Raw genomic sequence first — 23500 nt, 5'->3', positions numbered from 1 at the left:
ACGCAACGTCTGAATCGTCAGCCGCCCGCAGTGCGGGCAGGACGTATCCACAACATCTGCCCCAGCGTACTGGAAGCAGACATCGTGTCCGTCCCCCTCCTCGATGAGTGTGTTGCACCCAAGAGAACAGCGGGACATGCCACGCTGGAGAAATTTGCTCTTTTAGAGAAAAAAACTTGAACACTTCTGGAACCGCCGAGATGCCCAGGGGAAGTCGCTGCAGGAAGGGACAGTCCGCTGCACCACGTCGTAGAGCTGGCAGTCTTGTAGCGAAGTCTGTTGATCATGAGCGAAGGCTCCGAAGAACAAAAGGTGAATGAATGAGGCACGCCGTCTCCCTTTTATACCCGGATATCCGGGGGCAGAGTCCGCCATGCAAATTTCATTCTCCAATTTTCATTGGCCTTTTCTAAGAAGTCGGAAGTGATTGGTTCTCAAGGACGAACCCCATCTGTCGGTTCGACACAACGTCGAGAGACCGACAGAAAGGGAAACTATTTTTTTTAACTTCAGTTTAACATTTATTATTGTTTACAACATATATGATGTGCAAGTAAACTGAGTGTTGTCTCAGTACTGGCATTAGCACCATTACTGTTCACTGAGTGAAAAAAAACACACATCATGAGCTCTCCCATGACCTAAACACAAACAGAATCCCTTCTAAATCTTAAAGACAACTGAACAATAAACACTATCAAGTCTTTCATTTTATTGTAAAGCACATAAAATGTCACTTGTTCACAAAAACGACTCTCCTAATGCTGTCGCATGCAAAGCATGCTGGGAACTCTAAATTCACTGCTCAGTTATGGAAATTAACGTAAAGAATTCATGAAGTCCCACCACAAAATAATTAAGTAAAGATCCTTTATACAAGTTTAAGTGGGTTGAACATGATAAAATGAAGTTGAATTCACTCAATAATTTGTGCATTTAGAATTCCAAGGTTTTGTCTATAATTTTAACTTAAATTTTGTTTAAAAAAACAAGAACACAATTGTTTTTTTAGTAAAGTTTACTCAATTCATTTCATGAAATCTACTACGACACAGAATTTTTTTACAGTGTTGGATTGTGTTGGACGCCATAGGCTACTCATTTCATTCAGGAGTCACCTGGTGTACGGTAAATTATACTGTGTGTGCTGCTTCTTCCTGCCGCTCACTGTACAGAGTGATGCCGAGAGAGGGGATGTCTGCGCCGGGAAAGAGAGACCTCGCACTCACGGGGCAGCACTGGCAACATTTCCCTACTTACTGAAATGTAAGTATAATCCAAGAAGTCGCCAGATTTGTCGCTATGCGCTTGTTCTGAACAAAAGCCACTAGAGGGCTCGTAAAAGTTACTAAATCAAGAGACAGACTTCCTAAGTTAGAAACACTGTTTTGTATGTGCACCTGCATGTGAGCGGACCAGAGAAGCGCACGGCAGAATGAATATAGCAGAAACATGGTTATGTGAAATTTTCTTCCCCTTGCCTGGGCCCCAAGCGCGCATGGCCCCTGGGCCCACTATGCTTATTTGGATAATCCGGCCCTGAGTCTCTCACTCTTTCTCGATTCCGATAAGCGTGCAAAATTTTGCAATTAAGCTTGTTATGATGTATTTCTGCACTTGAACCGCTGTTTAAAGCTGTTTTTTGGCTGTAAAGCACTAATTCAACATCTACGTGAGGTTAAATCATTGAAGCGCACGTTGCGATTTAGTTTTGATGGGCCACTTTGACAAGAGCAGCTGCAGTAAAGTGTAAGTCTCTGTTTGTTATATAGCCTGTTCTCTTGACGTTTAAGTATACGTATATGTATCTTCTGTGTTAAATATTCTTTCTACATTGTCTGTCTTTGATATAGGTTTGTAGTTTTTCTGCAAGTCCCCACAAAGTTAATAAATCCCCCATAAAAGTCATTTACAGAGCCCTGCCTGTTTACTGTGCACTACATGGAAAATAACATGTTCTTTGGTTTGAAAACAGCTGGTAAAAAAAGTGTTTGTATTATTAAAAATACATTATAATTGGAGGACGAGGTGTAAAGATAAAGATTTTCAGCTCTACTATTCATTTGAATGTTTATGTGATTTTTCTATGGCGGTCATTAGGTGGTACTTGGAACAACTAATTTTATTAAAGGTGGTACTTGATCTGAAAAGTTTGAAAACCACTGCTTAAGACTAAATAAGAAAAAAACGAATCTCATAAGAACCTTTTAGTAAATGGGTGTTTGGGGAACCAGACATGGTACTTAGGCATCACTGTGAAGAACCGTTACGTTAGCACCTTTTTTAAGAGTGTGTTATTAAGTATACATTAAGCTTTACATAAGTGCAGTCGAAATGAGAGAACCTTTCACATTGTGAAATCACAAAGCCTAAGACATTGGAATAGTAATACTTGCTATATTTAGTGGGAGTAAATGAAGCGTTGGCCAGCAGCATCTCTGAGTGGATGCTAGGTGATTAATTCAGTGACTGTAGCATGGAAGAAGTAGCTCGTTATTTGGGCATTCTTTAAAGACAGTGACCTGTAGCATATTCCGAAGAGCAGGCAATGGAAGAACTAAAGGTCTGGATGAGATGAGTCAGGTTTGGGAAGATTTGAGTGAACTTTTCCTGTTGGTTTTGATGATCTGTTCTGTTTACAATCTGTTTAAGTGTGTTTTTGACTAAAGTAGTGCCAGGGTCATCACATCAAACAAGTCAAGTCACCTTTATTTACATAGCGTTTTATACAATGCAGATTGTTTCAAAGCAGCTTCACAGTAACAAACAAACAATCAATATTTAACTCAACTCAACTCAACTCAACTTTATTTATATAGCGCTTTTACAATTTTCATTGTTACAAAGCAGCTGTACATGAGACATATTGACTATAAGCAAAATAATTAAAGTTGTACCTGCAAAAACAAGAAAAGTTTGAAAACACAGAAGACCGACATACCCATATACAAAACACTCCACACACACAATATGCACACGTACTAACACACATAGACATAGAGACACACACACACACACGGACGCGCACGCACACACACACACAACACACACGTACGTACACAGACAGGTACGCACGCACGCACACACACACACACACACACACGCTCAGCGAGAGCACACATTTAGGATAAAGGAGAGAGAAGCACAGGTCAAATATAACAGACTATAAATTCCTATATGCAATATTAATTAAGTAAAACTTTAAAATTCTAAAGCAGCCCCCCCGGCCAGGCAGATGTATGCAAACAGTATGCAAACGGTGGCGAGGAACCCAAAACTCTAATCGAGAAAAAAAACCTCAGGAGAACCCAGGCCCAACCAGGGGATTCCAGTTCCCCTCTGGCAAAAGCTGCTACCTCTGCACAAGCTCCAGAGAGCTTGCACAACAAGGCTAAATAAAATAAATTATAGTTTAAGATTATCATTAATAATCTAATAGCATTTGAAATTTTGTGGTGAAGACATGTCAAGAGACCGCGTCCTTCTTTATCCAGCTCTATCATCTCAGCTCTTGTCAGGTCGCCGCATCCCATTCTCCGCTCTACCATCAGGTCAGGCCATGAACTGCATCCTGCTCGCTGTGGTAACCTTGGAACAATGAGATAATTTAGTTCAATTATATAATTTAGTTCAATTATAGTGTTGATGTTGCAAAATTCATCAATTATGAAACAGTGGAATAAACTATAAAGGAGCTCTGCAGAGGTAGGTTATGTTAAAACAAGGTATAAACATGGTACGTTTGCTTTTGATTGTTACCTGGAGTGCAGAACTGTACACATTCAGAGATCGCTTGGCGATACGACAAAACTATTTTTTACAGTTACATTCTTATCACTATAAACTACGTCAATCAAACTTTCACAAGAAACAGTTGCATAGTTTTTTCTGTTTTAATGCCTTCCAATTGTTGTTAAAGGTGTAGTACTTTTAGTTGTTATTGTTAGAGTTTTTGTGACTGAAAGATTTCTCTGCGTTATTTCTTTAAAAATATTTCATTAACTGGTTAAAAACATTCTGGCAATTCCAGCATTATGGATGTGACATAAAAATGCTTGGAGAATGTATTTGTTTTGAATATATCTAACCATCTGTTTGTATACTAAACCCTTGTTGAGAGTTTAAACATCAGAAAAATAGCAGTCTACGTACAAGTTTTCTATTTAAAAAAAGAGAAATAAACATGGGTTATGGAAGTGACAAAAAAAGCATACAGTTTTGGGAGACAACTTGAATTGCAACTGAAATGCACAAACCTGAAGCAATTATTCCCAACAAATGGAGCAGGGATGGCTCTTTATAGAACATAAAATAGTTGCTTTATTTATGTGCCCATTTATGAGGAATATTTGCTGTTAAGGATGTGACAGTCCTGAAAATGGCACTTACCTAAATATGAAAAATCATACACTAATAATAAAAGAAATGACCTCACATGGGTATTTAAACCAAATGTTGATATCTGTGCTCTTATAGTATAGTAAAAATGTTGTTTTTTCATAGTAAGGTTGACATTTTCACAGAATTGCCCATTCACTTATACAGTAAAAAAAACTATTAAATATTTTACATGGCGTTACGTTTAATTTTATTGTAAAATAAACATGTAAAATATAGAATTGTAGTTCCTTGTAAGTAAAAATACAAGTCATTGGAAAGTGAAAAACATAAAAGGACTTTCTGGGAAATTGCATGCAAATGTCTATACCTTAAGATGAAAACATGACGTTTTTACCAAAGGTTTTCACCATACTGATAGATCAAATGTCAGTATTTGATGGTTTAAATATGTAAAGGTTTTAAAAAGTACATAACTAGGAATTTTTAAGGTCGTACTTTGGTTTATGGAGTGTCCAACAACAAGTTTATGTACAGAGAAGGTGTAAAACACGATTATTTCGTAATAATAGGCAGTTATTCTTACCTTACTTACAGTCAATATTCCCCATAAATGGGCTGGGAACATGAACAGTAAAAAACGGTTTTGTCACATCCATAACACATGAATTTTCTCTTTTAAAATAGAAAACTCGGGCTTAGATTTCGATGATGTATAGACTCTATCATCAGGGTTTTAGTAAAATATAAACATATGATTCAACAAATTGGTAAAATATACATTCTCTGAGAATTTACTGAGTTTTACTTAAATGTCACATCCATAACGCTGGAATTGCCCTTTACCGTAATTCCCTGTGTAACTCTTCACATTTGATGATATTTCATTTAAATTATCATGTTTCTTCACTATTTCCTCAATAATCATGTTTCACAATTCATCTTTTTGTTATCTGTTATGTACATTGGTTGTTACAGTTTATGTTGTTTTATTAATGTCAAAACCGTAAAACTAAAGTAAACATATAAAAGTATTACTCTCTCAGAACTCTAGTGAGGGTGAAGGCTAAGGGAGTGAGTGCGGGAAAGACTGACGTGAATGTGACAGTGGTACTGTGCTGCAGACAATTATTCTGGTAGTCCAGTTTAGCAAAGTAACAAACGTGTTTGAACTGTGAAGAGATAAATGTTTTTGCATATCTTCAAAGCATTCGTACCTGCAAAACTGTTTTTCAACGACTTAAGAAATGTAGTGAGTAATTAGCAAATATGATTTCTCACCTTGCAAAGATTTCAATTTTATTAGCTTGACTTTTATGCCCTCTAGTGGATTAAAGTATCACACAAGCACCGGGATCCATTTAATCTCTTTGAACATTCCCAAGAAAAACAGATTGGTATGCAAAAAGTCCTTCACTTCACTATATTAGATTTGCAGCTTCAGCAGTATCCAAAATTAAGCAATGAAAAAGCTTGAATGCTTTTTAGTTTTTAAACTCTTTGAATATCCTTGTTAAAGGTCCAGTATGTCATTTTTGGGATGATTTATTGACAGAAATGCAAAATAATATACATAACTATGCCTTCAGAGGTATATAACAGTGGTGTAAAGTAAGTACTGGAGTAAATGTAATTAGTTACTGTACATAAGTATCTTTTTGGCTACTTTGTAGTTGTACTGAGTATTAAAGATAGCAACGTTTACTCTCTTGACTACATTTTTGAACAAGTTTATGTACTCTTTACTCCACTACATTTGTAATGACTAATGCAATTACACATTACATTTTGCATGGCACCTATATTTTTTTGCAGCAGTTTATTTTTGCTACAGAAGAATTAATATTGCCATTTAAAGGGCATTGAAGGTACTTCTTGTGAATTTTGCCCTTACTTCTTTATGTGAATACGAGTGCATTATCAGGTAGTTGACAATCGCTGGCTTTGACTTTTTAATTTTAACTAACATTATTTTATTTATCTGTTATATTGAAGAGACCTTTTTGAAGAATGTTGGCTTACTTATGAGCACTTGATCTTAAATGAGACTTGGGTGTTTGTAATAGATGCAGGTTATGGTGTCGACCATGATTTGTTGCAATTTTAAGGTGTTCAGTCTTATTATGATTTAAGAAAATAAATGCAATTGCTCTCCTCACGAATCGACTGTTTCTTGTTTTTCACTGACATGTCTCTTAAGTGTTGAGGACTAGTGCTGCTTTGAGCCTACATTCAGTATGAGTAAAATACTCAAGTACTGTTAAAATCAGATACTCAAAGACTTTTACTGAAGTCGTTTCGGAATTGGTGACTTGTAACTTGTAATGGAGTAATTTTCACTGCAAGGTATCTGTACTTTTACTTAAGTATGGTTTTCAGGTACTCTTTACACCTCTGGTATATAAAGAGTTTACATAATAAAGCGTTATGTTTTATTACCATAGAATGAGCTACTTACATACAATATACCGCGTGTCCCTTTCATGTAATTCGGTTGTGTCAACCATCGTAGTGCTTTGAAAAGGGAGGGGTGGAGTGAGCCATTGGTTGCAATTCGCATCCTCACTGCTAGATTTCACTGACTGGTCCTTTAAATAAACATACATCCTTTATTGACATCTTTCCATCCAACTTCTACCTGCTGATCTGACTGGTCTACTCTCACATGACAGAAGGCTGCCACTACTCTACTACATCACTCAGTATGTAATTAAAAAGAATGTCTGGTCATCCTGCTGATAGTTGGATTAGTTTGTTGTCAATGTATAATAGTTGCACTTGTTAAAGTATGCACCACCAAAATGAGGGACAAGATTCACACAAGTATACATGAACTGAAACGCAAAGCTTTGTGCAGCACAACAATAGTCAATTCAGGATTTTCACGGATCGTGTGGAAAAAAAGTGACATATTGTGAAGTGATCAAATTAAAGCAGCTGTAGAAAGACTGACACCATTGGACCCAACAACAAACATTTTCTAGAATGACCTTTGCCACTTTGCCTTTCACTATTAAAGGGACAGTTCACCCAAAAATGAATGACCAAATCTACATAAATTCCAAATCTTTACACATTTTTTGTTCTGATGAACACAGAGAGATATTTGGAAGAATGTCAGTAACCAAACCGGTTGACTGCCATAGTAGGAAAAATAAATACTATGTGGCAGTCAATGGGGGATGAGATCTGTTTGGTTACTGACATTCTTCCAAATATCTTCCTTTGGGTTTAGCAGAACAAAGAAATTTATACAGGTTTGGAACAACCCGAGGGCGAGTAAATGATGAAACAATTTTAATTTTTCTGGGTGAACTGTCCCTTTAAGACTACTTCTACAATTTACGTATGTACAAATTATACTGTTTAAAGGAACGCTCCACTTTTTTTGGAAATAGGCTCATTCTCCAGATAGTTTTTCTGCACTGTCAAGTTTACAGTCTGGAAAAGCATCATACAGATAAGATATTATTTACCAGATCCTTCAGTTGCTTCTTGCACTCCGTAACAGAGGGCTGGAGGTCACATTTCTTTGGGTTCCTGCCCATGTAGGGGTGGAAGGGAATGAGATTGTAGATGCCTTGGCAAAAAGATCAATAAAGCATGGAACGAGTGATATACAAGTAAAGCATTTAGTAAAGCAGAAATTAAAATCATTATAAAAGGTCAAAATATGGCAGGAATATTGGGACATATCAGATACTGGAAGGCACATTTACAACATACAAAAACAAGTAGGTATGAGTATGAGGCAGGGCAGAAATCCAAAGGAACAGAGGGTAATGACACGACTAAAAATTGGACATACTGGCTTAAATCAATTATAGCAACAGGGAAGCACCCTACTTGGACACTGTGATAGTACACAAGAGACTGTAGAACACATATTGATACACTGCACGAAATATAAGGAGGCTAGGAAGGAGTTAGAAAATCAAATCGGGCAACAAAATATGACCATTTACATTACATTTACATTTATGCATTTGGCAGACGCTTTTATCCAAAGCGACTTGATTGCATTGTACTATACATTTATATATATATATATATATACGACATTTATTGTTAAAAACATCTTGTAACAGTCTTGATTATGAAATTAATTATCTTAGAATGACTGGGTTAATTGAACAAATATAACAGATCATTTTTATTTATTTATTATTTTGTTATCTACTGCTCACACTCCAGTCCAGTGGGTAGCGGTAATGCGCCTTTTAAACTGGATTGCCAACCACCAATAAAATCAAAGAAGACTTTGTATACGGCGTGCAGAAGCACATGTGCCTGAAGAGTTTGTCTTGTTAAGTGTTATTTATCTGCTTTAGCGAAAAACATCGTTTACTCATGATGGAACTAGCCGAGGTATGAATTGTAAACATTTCTAACGTATTTCAGACGTTGTTTTTCATTACTTTGATTATAAGACCTAAAAAGAGATAAGATTGTGACGTTAGAGGTGTTCGATGTGAACTTTTCCCGACGTGTTGTTCTTTTTTTGTGAGTTATTCAGAATCTGATAACGTCTTGTCTTGTTAACGTGAGCTCCGTGTCAATTTGACTCATGTTAGAGCGCGAGCGGGAGTTTTTCTTAACTTATACGTGTATTTGTCTACGAATATAATAATACGACGGATGAGTATATCGTACGAGAATAACAGACATTTCTCTACGTAGTTTCTTGCGCTCTGTTCGGTGTAACGTGAAGCCCACGGCCACGTGTGGATGTACACGCAACATTGGTATTTAACACTTGCCTGACTAATGTCGGTTTTACTTCTAGGTATGATTTGTGTCATCGCAAATGAATGACCTCTAATTTCTGTAGGCACCTCAGGCGGAAAATTCGCTCCCACCTCCGAAAGAAGTCAAGAAAGAGGCCAGCGAGGAGGACATCTTTGAGGAAGAGGTAAATAATTGCACAGATAAGTTACACGTTCATGTAACATACACCGATATAACAACTTTAATCATCTCATATTCTGCAGGCACTGCTGACAGAAGATAACAAGGATTCTGATTATCTAAAGAACGATGGTATGGAACAGTTCAATGTTTCATTATTGACTTGCAGTCCATTGAAATTGTAATTCATAGAAACACTAAACTATGATGATCAACAAGGGATGTAATGCTGATGTATATGATGTCACCTTTTTGAAATTCACAATACAGGAACACAAGAAAGGTAACTGATTGAACTTATCATATTAACATTAATCTGACCGTCTCCAGAAGTGATGATAGCTTTTTCTTTGCCTGAACTGCCATGTGGGTTAAAGATAGTCAAGTACTGATCTGAAAATCTTTTTATGCCGTATAAAAAAAAAAACGTTAACGTCGCAGGGGTCATTTTTTCCCTTTTTCTTTTTCAGTGACAGATCCTCGCACCTTGTTCATAAAGAACCTTCCCTTCTCTGTGAAACGAGATGAACTGAAGAAAGTCTTTGACCAGGCCACAGACATTGAAATACCAGTAGACAATGAAGGTTCTACCAAAGGGTAAGAAACAACCACAACCAGGGCTCTAGAGTGCGACCAAATCGACTTGATTTCTCAATGGTGCGACTAAGAAAAATCTGAGGTTGCACCGGTGCGACCAGCCGTTCGAGGGAGAAAAAAAGTCTCCGCAACTCTGAAAGTCTCCCTGTGATTCAACAACAGACACACATTAGGCCCATATCGTGGTGTAAACCAATCAGAGATAGTGAACCCCCCTTTGCGGACCCCCTTTGATTGGCCGTGATCCCGATTTTCCTGTATGTGTGTACCAGAGGTCGCGTTAAACGAAAATTCGTTTACGAAAATTTTTACCAGTGACGGAAAAATCTGAAGGCCGTTCGTCCGTCATTTTGACGGATTACAATGAGGGCAATTTGTAACTCCCCGTTTCCCTTCATTAGAGCGTGATATGCTCGCGAAGGGACGTGCGTGTTTTCACCCGTCATTGTTACTGACTAGACATGTGATGCGATCTGAGAAAACCAGTCGGATGTCATGCTGAGACGCGGCAAAGACAGTTCACCTATCAAAGTAAACTACATAACATGAAGAATGAAGGAGTATCAATGCACATTTCCCACCAGTCCTGTGTAAACTACGGCATGCAAAGTTTTTTTTCATACAATGTTTTCGTGAGATGGCGGAGCTCCCCGTCTGCAGCACCAGGAGTTATCGCTGCTCATGCGAGCCGGACCGCGATCGCAAAACATACAAGGGATGATCAAAAGTCCAGACACTATGCACATGATAAACAAGGTAAAACTTGCTTCACTGCTTATTAGTTGTTGTCCGTAATGTTTGCTAGTTTCCTCGTGTAGTGATAACGGCAGAGCTCTCGTTCTTTAAGTGTGCCCTGCACCATTTTCCTTACTTTCGTTTTATTCAAACGGTTTTGTACAGTATTTTTATAGACTTCAACACTGGGAAATGTTTTTTTATTAAATTGTTATTAGAGTAAGTCTTTTACTACTCTAAAGTGACTTTTACTTGTGATACTGGACTGTTGTGCTTTTATTTTCATCACTTTAAACCCGTTTTTCTCCAAATTCCGTTCCTGAAAATCATAGCGCTTCAGCCATAACTTTTGTTACATACGTACAATGAGCAAAATAAAAACTGATTTGAAAAGGGCTTGGTATCAAAAACTGTAATATATAAATTTGCACCATGTGTTGGGTTTTCCCAGATCAAATCACATATGAACATAAACATTAAATATATAGATGAATATAAACAACAATGGCTTTATTGGTCATTCAGTTGTATTAAAATAGAACAAGTTCCGAGATGCAAGTACAGCGTGATGACGTCACGAACATACGAATTACCACCTAACGCCACCTTGCACCATAGTGACGGGTAATAATCGATTATAACGGATTTTTTACGAGCCTGTCAGTCAAAATGACGGACAATAAAAAAAGTCTAGTGCAACCTCTGGTGTGTACGTGTGAAAATGCATGTGCTGCAGTCAGACAGAGAGGTGAGGAGCCTATAGGTCCGTCAGTTAAACAGAGTGTATGTATGAGAGAAGATGAAATTGAACGATTGACAACTTTTTCGTGAATAATGTTAAGTTAATGCCTGATCCGTCCGAAAATCATAAGCAATGATCTGACACGGAGCCATCAACCTCCCAGGTTATGTCAAGCCCTGGTCCGTTTATCTTGAGATGTTTTAAGTTTCAGTTCAGTGAAGCACTTTAAGCACCAACACTTTTCAGTAAGTTACCTTTCTTGTAGAATTGTGCTTCAAATAAAGAACTTTATGTTGACCAGATTGTTAGTTAATCATTTACAAGTCAATTTTGCCTATATGGACAGCGATTTAAAAAGAAATGAACTGGTAAAACTGCGGTGTTAAATGCGACGTGGTCGAAAATTTGGGTGCACCTAACTTTTGTGCTGGTGCACCTAAGAAAAAAAGTTAGGCGCACCAGTGCAACCAGTGCAAAAAGTTAGTCTAGAGCCCTGACAATGTTGTGTCATTAGGTTATAATAATATAAGTTAATAGTATCTTGTAAAAGATGTTCATTTTTTCGGGCGGAGGAACAGATTTGCGAACATTTTTGCAATGGAAGGTATCGCTGAAAAAGTGTTGCAAGAGGTTCAAGGGTCTGATGTTAAAGGACGCTCCATCGTTATAAATTATTACACAGGAGGAAAGAGTTAGCAGGGCGAAAGAGATTTAGGTCTGCTGTATAGCGGTCCTATCCTGTCTACATCAGACTTTGTACTTCCGCTCAATTTCAGTTCGCTTCTGTACTCCGTCTGATATAGCAAACCAGCTCCCAGATTATCTCCGGCTCCGCACCAGCCGTCCAACCATCGAACAGAGGGCGAGCTGAGAGCTGTGACATAGACACTGAGTGCAAACAACATTTGAATAAAGGATGATTCAGTTTCAAGTGCTGTTGTTTTATCTTAGCTTGTTGCAGTGACTGCAGACTAGGGATGGGCGATATGATCGTTTGCGATATACCGGTAGAAATTCTCCACACGATAGGAATTAGTCTTCCCGCGATATAAACGATAAATTCTAGTTGATGACGTATTTCTTTGTGAGACCCATTCACAGCTCATATGTGAGGCGAAAACGGGTAAATTATAGCGGAGGGCGGACGTGAAACTGAGAAAGAGTTTGCACTTAAAGACGAGCTCTAAATCTCGTTTAGGTTTGCACTGTAGATGCATCCGAGTTGATGTTTAGTTTCACTTTCGTTTTATTTCATTCATTTTTTAAAATATTTGTTGATAGTCATAATACGTTACTCCATAAAATTTAGTTTGGCTAAAAGTATTTATTTAAACATTTGTTAGATGTTATGCGCGCGTGCGCAAATTGTTTAATACGATTTCTTGCCTGTTACATACAGGATGAACGGAGCGTCCCGTGCGCAGCTCGCGCCCACATGTGCTTTCATAGCGACACAGCGCGCACAGCGCTGCTGCCTGTTTACATCCAGTACAAAATGCGAGTTTGTGTTACCTTATTTTAAATACGTTTATGAGCGTATGAAAGCGTAGCTTATTTAATTAGATTTCTTTTATCCGCATTTTTCTGTTCTCTTTCTGTAGCGTGAGTCATAGACAGATTCAGTATATGTTGCTGTGAGAAGAGAAAGGTTCACACGGTTCAGGAGAGAGTGATTGACAGCGTGATGCGATCGTTTCCACCCACCAATAGGTTATATACAGTTTAGGTATGACATGATGTGTTTTAGTTTTAGTTAATTACATTTTTCTTTACTACAACCTTTTGAAGTCGAATGTAACTATTATATTTTATATTTACAAAAATACTGTAGGTAGGCCTATATTTTAGGAGCCTGTTTGATTTGGGGTCATTTTTACTTTTTGATTGTTTGTGTTTTTTCGCTTGTAGCAAAAAACAGAGGTCGATGGTGTTATTGTTATATCGTCATTTGTATCGTTATCGCAATAAATACCAGAAATTATCGTGATAGAGTTTTAGGGCCATATCGTCCATCCCTACTGCAGACTAGGGATGGGCATTTAAAGCAAAAATAATATTTGAAGATCGATGAGAACTACTCGAAAATTATTCGAAATTCGCACCCCTCCCTCACATGCACGCATGTACAGTATTACATACGCATAAACGGAGAGAGACCATTTACGCTTTAAATCTGTATGACAACACACTGCTTTATTTATTATGGAATAGGCAATCTTACATCAAGCCATATTAAGATAACGTACTGAAACATTAATATAATTAACAACCGAATGACGGCACTTATTAACAGTACGTCGATCAGCATCAACCGCTCATAATGCTTTGGACATTTCCTGGTAAAATATGAGCATGCACATTTATACCAACTAAAAAACATTGTGATTGATCCTGGAAAATATATTAAAGTCATAAAGATTTTAGACCAGACTTAAAACGCTTTAAAACATATTTACCGAATGACGGCATTTATTAACAGTCAGGAACGATTTCATAAATTAACAGCTCAAAAGGCTTCCATTTCTAACGGAGGTTAGTGAAATGGACAAAGTCATGAAGAAGTTTCTCCAGTCTGGCAGTTATCGTTTTTCTAGATGGAACAGTAAACTCGGGCTGTACAAACTCCATTTTGTATTATATTTAAAAATCCAAGATTTTTAAAAACACTCTCCTTCGACAAAGCTGATCGGAAGCATATCCTTAGCAATCATCTTAGTAATTAGAGCCGTTATTTGCTCTGCCCGTCTGGCATCCAAATTGGTTGGTCTGACCATAAAACTAGCAACTGATTTCTGACCTGTGGATGGACCTGCTGGTTGCTTTGCCCTCAAATGAGTGTGCATCGTAGTTGTTGATCCATGATAAGCCAGCTTTGCATTGCAGAGTTTGCACTGCACTTTATTCACATTCATTTTATTAAAGGACCCCCACACAGAACTCATTTTTGACACAGTCTCAATTTATCATATCCGTTATGCCACGCGGGTCTACAGTGTGCGTAACTACGTTAGCAATTGTTGTGAGAAAATGTTTTCCTCTATTGTCTCTTGATTGACAGTTTTAGGTGTGTCATTATTGGCAGCGCCACCCTTTGTTTTCACGTGTAGCGCGTTCATGTAACCACAGCGTTTTTTTTTAAGATCGCACACACTTCAGAATTCTATAATTAAATAAACTATTATTAAACTATTATTAATATTCGAAATTCGTGACTCATCCCTACTGCAGACATCTGTGTTTCTCAGTCCCCACAGGATTTTGCGTAGATTTTTTGTGATTTCTGTGGCAATAAATGCATAATTTTGCAGCGGCTTTATTCAAATTTTGCGACAAAAATTGCAGGTGTTTTTTTACCGAAAAGGTTAAAAATACTACTTGAATTGGCAAATAAGGCTCTTCTTTAAAACTACCATCTGTGAAAACATTATTTATGCATTTCCTATGATTAAAAGGCATGCAGCAGATTCATACTGAAGGTCTGGAAACCTTGGTTGTTTTAAGTTTGAGGCCTGCCCAAGAGGCCATTTTGACTGACAGGTCAAGCAACCAATCATGATTCGTTTCATGCCGCTTCCTGTTTATGGTTGTGGAAATGTCTCTGCGATAACGTTTGAGTTTATGCCATTAACCTCACTGACTTAAGAAATTAGCGTTTAGTTGATTGTGATGAATGTTCATTGACACCGAAATAAACATGACCGCTTTCTTCATAGATCAGATGGCTTTATGTTGTTTCCAGGTGTGTTGTTTAAGAACTTGACACACACATCGGTGAGGCTGACTTGACTCAAAGCCACTAGCCTGCAACCTTTAGCCAAAACAGTGTAACTGCTAATGCTAACGCCGTCAGCGGAACGAAAGAAAAAAAGACCAGAGGCTATTTTATTTTTAAATAGATGGCAGTGGATATTGTTAGCAAATTGAAAGTGTTACAGACCCTTCTATAATATCTCTGCTTGACATTTGGAGCAGATTTTGACAGAATGCATTGTCACATGGCGCATCTTCGGCCAAATTATGCGGAAAATCTATGACAATCTCAATTTTGCAATTTGCTGCAAGTTTTGCAGAGTGTGTTTGATTTTGCGTTCAATTCTGCGATCGCAAAATCCTGCAGGTACGGGTTTCTTATCAAATCCGAAGTGTTTCTACACTTGACATTTTCTGGGTGTCCGCGGGGTCTTAAGTTTTAAAAGTTGATAAATAAATTTAGAGGAAATTATGGCCCTTAAAAAGTATTAAATAGTCTTAAATGCCATTTTCCAAGGAATACAATTTTGTATCTTTTCATATTATCCTATTCATATCTTGTCCAAAGAGTTTACCTAGATTTAATCATTGCGTTGGCGAATAGAGGGAGGTCCATTCACACCCGGTTGTTAAACAACAACACAAGAAGTTTTCGTGCAAATGGTTGGAGGGTAAAGAGTTGGAACCATGGCTGAGGGCCGTCTCTGGGAATAACCGTGAGGCGTACTGCTCTGTGTGTCGGGAAGGCGATTAGCGTAGTCTCGTTTCTCTTTTTTAATAAACCTTGCATTGGGTTACACACTAAATTAATTTCCTGGGGCTTCGTTCCCACCCTTCTGAATTATGTTGCATTAATGGAGACTGCAACTATATGGCATTGTGCGACCAGTTTTCGAGACAGCGCGAGCATTTTTTTTTTACAAGTACTCAAATACTTGATTACTCGAGTGCGACAGCGACGATCGATAGTGAAAACGATGATCGTTTGGGGGTTTAAATACAGTTCTTAATTATTTTCTTTCTTTCTGATTGGTTATGCTGGCATTTCGGGTTGTGCCCAGATATTTGATTGTTGTGTTGCGAGAGTTTGCTGTCCAGAGTCAAGTCCGGAGCACAGAAGGGCATATTGAATGTGCACAGCGATTCTTGGTTTCACTTTGATAAACCTGATGAAAATACAGTCTAGTGCAAAATGTACGGCACCAAGCAGCATACAAAACATACAAATCTACTACAAGTTTGATCCGTTATCATCTTAAACTCTGTGTAACGTTACACCGCACGCGAGCGGCCTGATGCAACATGGTGAAAGCAAAAAGAAACTGGACGTTTGTTTGCGTCTCTTTGCGCTGCATCCACTGGGCACAGAATTTCTGTTTATAATGGGTTAGTGTTGTTTTCGCACCGCTCGAGGGGCAGGGCGAGCATTTTCAATTCATTCCCATGGAAGCTGAGCTTGCGTTGCGCTCGTGGAGCAAAGCGAGCATTCCTCTTCTCCGCGAGCGCCAGGTGAACGTGCGCTGAAGGTCATAAGAATGGATTAAAAACGCTCACCCTGCTCCGCATCAGTATATTTGGACACAAAATGTCAGGTGAGACCACTACTATCAGACAGACATGTCAGACGAGCATAAGAGACTTTACCGTCAGACACTGACAGACAGAAATGTGAAACGGCAGAGATGACGTTTCATCTCACGCTGATATTTCTTTTAAATGTTTACTTTTTCAAAAACATTGATAGTGAATTTTTTATATTCTAACAGTGTCGATTTAATTATTTACTCAATTGTATAGTTTTATTAACACACATTTTCGTATCAGTGTTGTAAGTAAAATCTTTTCATTGTCACCATGGTATGGGGACACGCCCCGCCCCGCCCCCTCTAATGCCCTGCCCCCAATTAATTGAGTACTCGTTTTTCAAACCTGTCCAGTACTTGAAATGAAATATGATCAGAAATGCCCATCCCTAGCGCATGTGCGACCTGCAAATTTGGAATTTCTTCTACAACCCGAATTCCGGAAAAGTTGGGACGTTTTTTAAATTGGAATAAAATGAAAACTAAAGGAATTTCAAATCACATGAGCCAATATTTTATTCACAATAGAACATAGATAACATAGTAAATGTTTAAACTGAGAAATGTTACACTTTTATCCACTAAACTAGCTCATTTAAAATTTGATTCCTGCTACAGGTCTCAAAATAGTTGGGACGGGGACATGTTTACCATGGTGTAGCATCTCCTTTTCTTTTCAAAACAGTTTGAAGACGTCTGGGCATTGAGGCTATGAGTTGCTGGAGTTTTGGTGTTGGAATTTGGTCCCATTCTTGCTTTATATAGGTTTCCAGCTGCTGAAGAGTTCGTGGTCGTCTTTGACGTATTTTTCGTTTAATGATGCACCAAATGTTCTCTATAGGTGAAAGATCTGGACTGCAGGCAGGCCAATTCAGTACCCGGACTCTTCTACGACGAAGCCATGCTGTTGTAATAGCTGCAGTATGTGGTTTTGCATTGTCGTGCTGAAGTATACAAGGCCTTCCCTGAAATAGATGTCGTTTGGAGGGAAGCATATGTTGCTCTAAAACCTTTATATACCTTTCAGCATTCACAGAGCCTTCGAAAACATGCAAGCTGCCCATACCGTATGCACTTATGCACCCCCATACCATCAGAGATGCTGGCTTTTGAACTGAACGCTGATAACACGCTGGGAGGTCTCCCTCCTCTTTAGCCCGGAGGACACGGCGTCCGTGATTTCCAACAAGAATGTCAAATTTGGACTTGTCTGACCATAGAACACTATTCCAGTTTGAAATAGTCCATTTTAAATGAGCCTTGGCCCACAGGACACGACGGCGCTTCTGGACCATTTTCACATATGGCTTCCTTTTTGCATGATAGAGCTTTAGTTGGCATCTGCTGATGGCACGGCGGATTGTGTTTACCGACAGTGGTTTCTGGAAGTATTCCTGGGCCCATTTAGTAATGTCATTGACATAATCATGCCGATGAGTGATGCAGTGTCGTCTGAGGGCCCGAAGACCACGGGCATCCAATAAAGATCTCCGGCCTTGTCACTTAAGAACAGAAATTTCTACAGTTTCTCTGAATCTTTTGATGATGTTATGCACTGTAGATGATGAGATTTGCAAAGCCTTTGCAATTTGACGTTGAGGAACATTGTTTTTAAAGTATTCCACAATCTTTTTACGCAGTCTATCACAGATTGGAGAGCCTCTGCCCATCTTTACTTCTGAGAGACTCTGCTACTCTAAGACATCCCTTTTATAGCTAATCATGTTACAGAACTGATATCAATTAACTTAATTAGTCACTAGATGTTCTCCCAGCTGAATCTTTTCAAAACTGCTTGCTTTTTTAGCCATTTGTTGCCCCCGTGCCAACTTTTTTGAGACCTGTAGCAGGCATCAAACTTTAAATGAGCTAGTTTAGTGGATAAAAGTGTAAAATTTCTCAGTTTAAACATTTGCTATGTTATCTATGTTCTATTGTGAATAAAATATTGGCTCATGTGATTTGAAATTCCTTTAGTTTTCATTTTATTCCAATTTAAAAAACGTCCCAACTTTTCTGGAATTCGGGTTGTAGTTGTTATTTCATGTAAAAGGACAAGTAGAACGAGAGCCTGCCACCAGTGCAGGCTGTGTGTGATAGTCAACTGTGCGGGTCACTCAAGTGTCAATGACTACGTTTACATGCGCATCAATAATGCAATTTTCCAATAATCAAAGTAAGGACTTAATCGCAGTGACATGTTTACATGACATGTGAACACCTCTTTGCTCCCGTTTACATGGAAGTTTTATTTATGCTAATACACCATGATCTCAGACACAGTAGGTGTGTGTTACTGGCTATCGTTTTAATATATACGCATCAAATGCAAAACACCGTTATGTGGATGTGTATTATGGTTATTTTGCGCCGCGATGAAAATTTCTCTGCAATGGTGGTATACGCTGTCATCATGTTTGCGTTATTTCTGTAAGAAAAGAAGCAAAGACTGCTGACAGCAAGTTGTGTTTATGGTAAAACTTCTGTCATGTTTACCATCAATTTGCACTTAAGGTGCGTTACAGATGCACATGCGCACCTTGATCAGAGCAGCATAAATGCGATTAAGGTGTTTACATGTGTTTATTTTGCGATTAAAACCGGCATACGCCACATATGTTACTTCGATTATGCTTACTGCGATTATGACCTTAATCTTATGATCTTAATCACATTATTTAAATAGAATGATTGTGTTTACATGAGGTAAAATGTAATCGCAGTATTACCAAAATCCTATTATAATCGCATTATGAGGGTGCATGTAAACGTAGTCACTGATGTTTGCCACGGATGCGCACAATCCAGGTCGTCATTGACAAGTTAACCCACACATAACGTGAGCGCATTACTACGAGTCGTTGTTTGCTGTTACGGATTTCTTGAGCCGGAGGACGAACGATCTGATTTATGAGACGTTTAAAACGAAACTAACCGCGGAGGAGTTCAGGAAACGTCATTTATCTGTTGAATACTTGAGACAGCGCTGGATTATTTCAAATCCATTCACAGCAAGAACAAACGACTGGCAGATGCTCTTGTTAAGTTTTATTTGACGTTATATTTACATGTGTTGTGAACATGAATGAAAGTGTCCTTAATACACAATAAAATCATCGTAAGAACATAACACGAGGCCTTTCATTTTGCTTTAATGTGTAACACTGTAAACTATTAAATATATACTTTTTGACAAGCACAATTTCTGTTTGTTCAAATGAATTTGGATTACCGTCTCTCTATTTAGCACCAATCAATAACAAAGCTTCTCTGTAGACTCTGCCTCTTTTTAAATAAACAGAACAAATCTGCGGTTATCAACTTATTTGTCAGTATCAGTAATGGTTATTTTGGGGGAAAATGTGAATAATTGCCTTGCAGGCTGATTTAAGGTGTGCCCCTTAATTTTTTGCTTGTGCTCCTAAAATTTTCAGTCAGGGGCTACAGTGCTCCCAGTAATAAAGTTTTTGCTTGGACCCTCATCAGTGCACTGCTGCCATTTTGACGAGTACTCGACAAATCAATGTTGTTGTTAAGAATTTTTAAAAGGGTACTCGAAATTTGAGTAATCATGTCATCGCTAATAATAATTAAATTATCTGAACAAAAAAAGGTGGATATCAACTGTTAGGGCACTGCAGCACCTGGACAGTTTAGAGCAGTGTCTTCGTAAAAAAACTACTCCCAGAACAGTTAAACCCTGGTTCATCTATTTGAGACTCAGGAAAAAGCTACTGTAATTTTTAGGGCCCAGTGAGCACATTAACAAACTTTTAGAAAAAAATATTACCATATTGCATGATACAGCAAGTCTAACTTGGCTGACATAAATACGATGGGTAGAATTTGTAGTTTGTTTTTGTACTATTAATATATATTGTGGTGTTTTGTTTCAGATATGCATTTGTGGAGTTTGAGAGTGTGGATGATGCTGCAGAGGCACTGAAGACCTGCAATAAGATTAGGATAAGAGACAAAAAAGGGGACTACATAGATGGAAGAGGGAACTCTGGTGTGTATATTTAACTTCCTTAATGTTTTATTAGCCATTTACAGGGTTCGTACGGGTGCTTTAAATCCTGTAAAATGATTGAATTTGAATATAGTCATTTTAAGGTTAGAAAAGTGATTGGATTTGGGATCAAGTGCTTAAAACTGCCTAAAACTTTAATTTCGTTGCTTTCATAATAATTCGCAATTTTACACGGAGAATTTTTCTTTTGAAATAAAATATACATTTTGCACATAACGAAAATACGAAAAAAATCGGCGCGTGGCTATAATGTTATCTGCCAGTCTTTTGGATGTGCGCCCTCTGGTGGAGCAGAGTAGGAGATGAAAATATGCCGGGCGTTTGCCATTTCAATGCTCGTTGGCTGGAGGACGAAAATTACAAATTATGGCTAAAACGTGGACCAAATCCTCGAGTGGCCACGTGCAAAGTATGCAAAAAGGACGTGCAGCTCTTCACCATGGGGCCAGCTGCGCTTTCAAGTAGGGCTGTCACGATAAACCGACGATAAATGTCACGTGATTTATGCACAGCTTTTGAGTGAAGTACGGGAAAATGCTGCTGCATCCGAAAGCCAGAGGGCGCTCTCGTGCGGAAACTCCAAATACGCACTGCAGAAGAAGACCATGACACCTTCTAGAATCTATGCCTATGGACATTTTTTTATCACTTACTGAAGCGTCATCAGGTATTTTCATGATAATAAAGTATATTTATAATGATCATGTTTGACGGGTGTTGCTTTTTCAAATGCACATTATAAGCGACTCAAACTCGCACTGCTTTTAGATCGAGCAGCATTTCCTACTGATCCCAGAGCCGTGCTTCACGGACAAGCTACGCATTAAACAAATATTGACACATTGCATATCGCAGCCAGCTCGATTGCAATAGGATTTAGTGGTACCGCAATAAAATATCGTGCAGCCCTACTTTCAAGCCACATGAAAGGTAAATTTTTCGATTAGGCCAATTAAGTTTAAGGTAGATGGAAAAATTCGCGAACTAATTAATTTTCGGGAGGGAGATGTAAAGTGTAATTGTAGGTCTTTTTTGCCAGATATGGTTGGAAATGAACAGGGACTCGGGCAGAAATTAGCCTATCTTACTTAAAAACTACGTCAAGTTGTGTGTGTGTGCTCACCGACTGAATTCTGCAGTGTCGCGAATTCTTTCTTTCATCAAACAACAAAGTGCCAATACGATGTTAACGATATCAGGGATTGGATTTTTTTTCTTATAAAGATTTTTTTTATTTTTTTTTTAGCTCGCTGGGATCACCCGCGTAAAGTGCAAAATGTTTTTGTGACGGGGTGGGGGTTGGGTGCTGTGTGGTAGAAAAGGCGTAGATGCGCCATCTAGTGGCTGTGTATTGAAACGGAGAAATACATTCCTGTTTTAGTTTTTTAACACTACACAAAAGTTTGAACAAAATACAATCAAGGGAACTTTTATAACGTAATGTTAAACAAATATCTTTAAGATTGAAATACGTATGATAGATATGATAACCAGTTCATTTTTTTTCTTCTGAACTGTCACAAATTTACAGGTGGGGCATTTTCCATACTGTTAAAACAGTACCTAAAGCCTGGCTCAGATTACAGGATTCTCGGCCAGAATTTACCCCGATTTCCCCTCCCGAGAATCTTTGAAAAAATTGGGTCATAGAACCTCGATCGGGTCCGAGATTCGGCCCAGATTATCACGTAATGTGAGGCGTTCACAGATCGAATCTTACACCTCCCGATCTGCTCCTAGAGAGATCGGGGCCGCCCCGATCATATCAAACATGTTTGATATTTAGGATTTTAAATCGGGGTGATGACGTTGGTACTTTCGCAACAGCCAATGAGAGGCACATCTGCAAGGTGACTGACAGACCTTTAAAAATGTCGACCGCGAAAGCTCCTGCAAGGGTACGTTGGACAGCGGAGATGGAAGAACAACTTGTGGCAACAGCATGATTGTCTATATAATGTATCCTCCAAAACATACCACAACCGCACAGATAAGGAAAAGAGCTGGGGAGAAGTCGCGTCGGTTTTAAATGTACCGGGTAAGTTAACTGCTAACGCGCAGCTTGTAGTTTCGTTCAACAGATTGTTATTTGGCTATAGGCATACAGATAACATGCGTTTGTGTTTGTTTTTATGCTGTATCTTATAATCACATTGGCATTCATCTTTATTCTCGGCAGCAACTATTTTTTTTCTTCCGTTATTTATTAACATTAAACTTAAGCGGCTCGCCCAAAGCACAGTCATAACTTCAGCGCTAGCAAAAAGCATTATAGCACCCCCTGCTCAAAATACATTCCCGCGGCTTTGGACAGACAGACAGAGAATCATTCAGAGAGCGACAAAGACGTTACACAACCGTTGCCAGGTGAGATCACGTGAAATTAACTTTGCGATGTCCCTTTGTTTACTTCTGTTTCCCGGTGAGATGACGTAAGAGGCGTCCTCTGGTATGATAATCTTAATATTATCCTGTAGTTTGGGTGTCTTAGAATGTCTTTTGATGTGCAATTATGAAATAAAAAAACTTCCAATCAAACTTTCTAAATTTTTATTTTTGCACTTGCTACCTTTAGGCTTATTTATAAACACAACTTTACGCCCCAACGTTTTCTTATCTGGACATTTCACATTCATAAATGCAAGTTTACAAAGGGCAAACCTATTTTTGTAGTGCTTGAAAAAGAGATTCAAATGTAGATGTGATGTCAACATCTAAAAATAGTAAACCCATTAAAACGGTTACTATTAGCTCCTTTTACAAAACTGCATATCCTATGGATATGTAAAATATGTGTAATTTAGTTGTACACTG

The 23500-nt window shown here is 38.3% G+C and overlaps 1 protein-coding gene across 2 annotated transcripts in view; it reads left to right on the top strand.

Moving 5' to 3' along the window:
• The first annotated feature begins 8587 nt into the window (after positions 1-8587).
• ncl (nucleolin) overlaps positions 8588-23500 on the top strand; it is a 34989-nt gene continuing 20076 nt past the window's right edge. For both annotated transcript variants that reach the window (XM_057326428.1, XM_057326427.1), the window contains exons 1-5: positions 8588-8706; positions 9170-9250; positions 9330-9378; positions 9717-9843; positions 20550-20665. In XM_057326428.1, the coding sequence (XP_057182411.1) occupies positions 8689-8706; positions 9170-9250; positions 9330-9378; positions 9717-9843; positions 20550-20665 (391 nt within the window). In that variant the 5' untranslated portion in view covers positions 8588-8688. The remainder of the gene's footprint in view (positions 8707-9169; positions 9251-9329; positions 9379-9716; positions 9844-20549; positions 20666-23500) is intronic.

Source organism: Triplophysa rosa, linkage group LG25 (assembly GCF_024868665.1).
Source record: "Triplophysa rosa linkage group LG25, Trosa_1v2, whole genome shotgun sequence".
Lineage (NCBI taxonomy): Eukaryota > Metazoa > Chordata > Actinopteri > Cypriniformes > Nemacheilidae > Triplophysa > Triplophysa rosa.
This window is presented reverse-complemented; position numbering and strand designations above follow the sequence as displayed.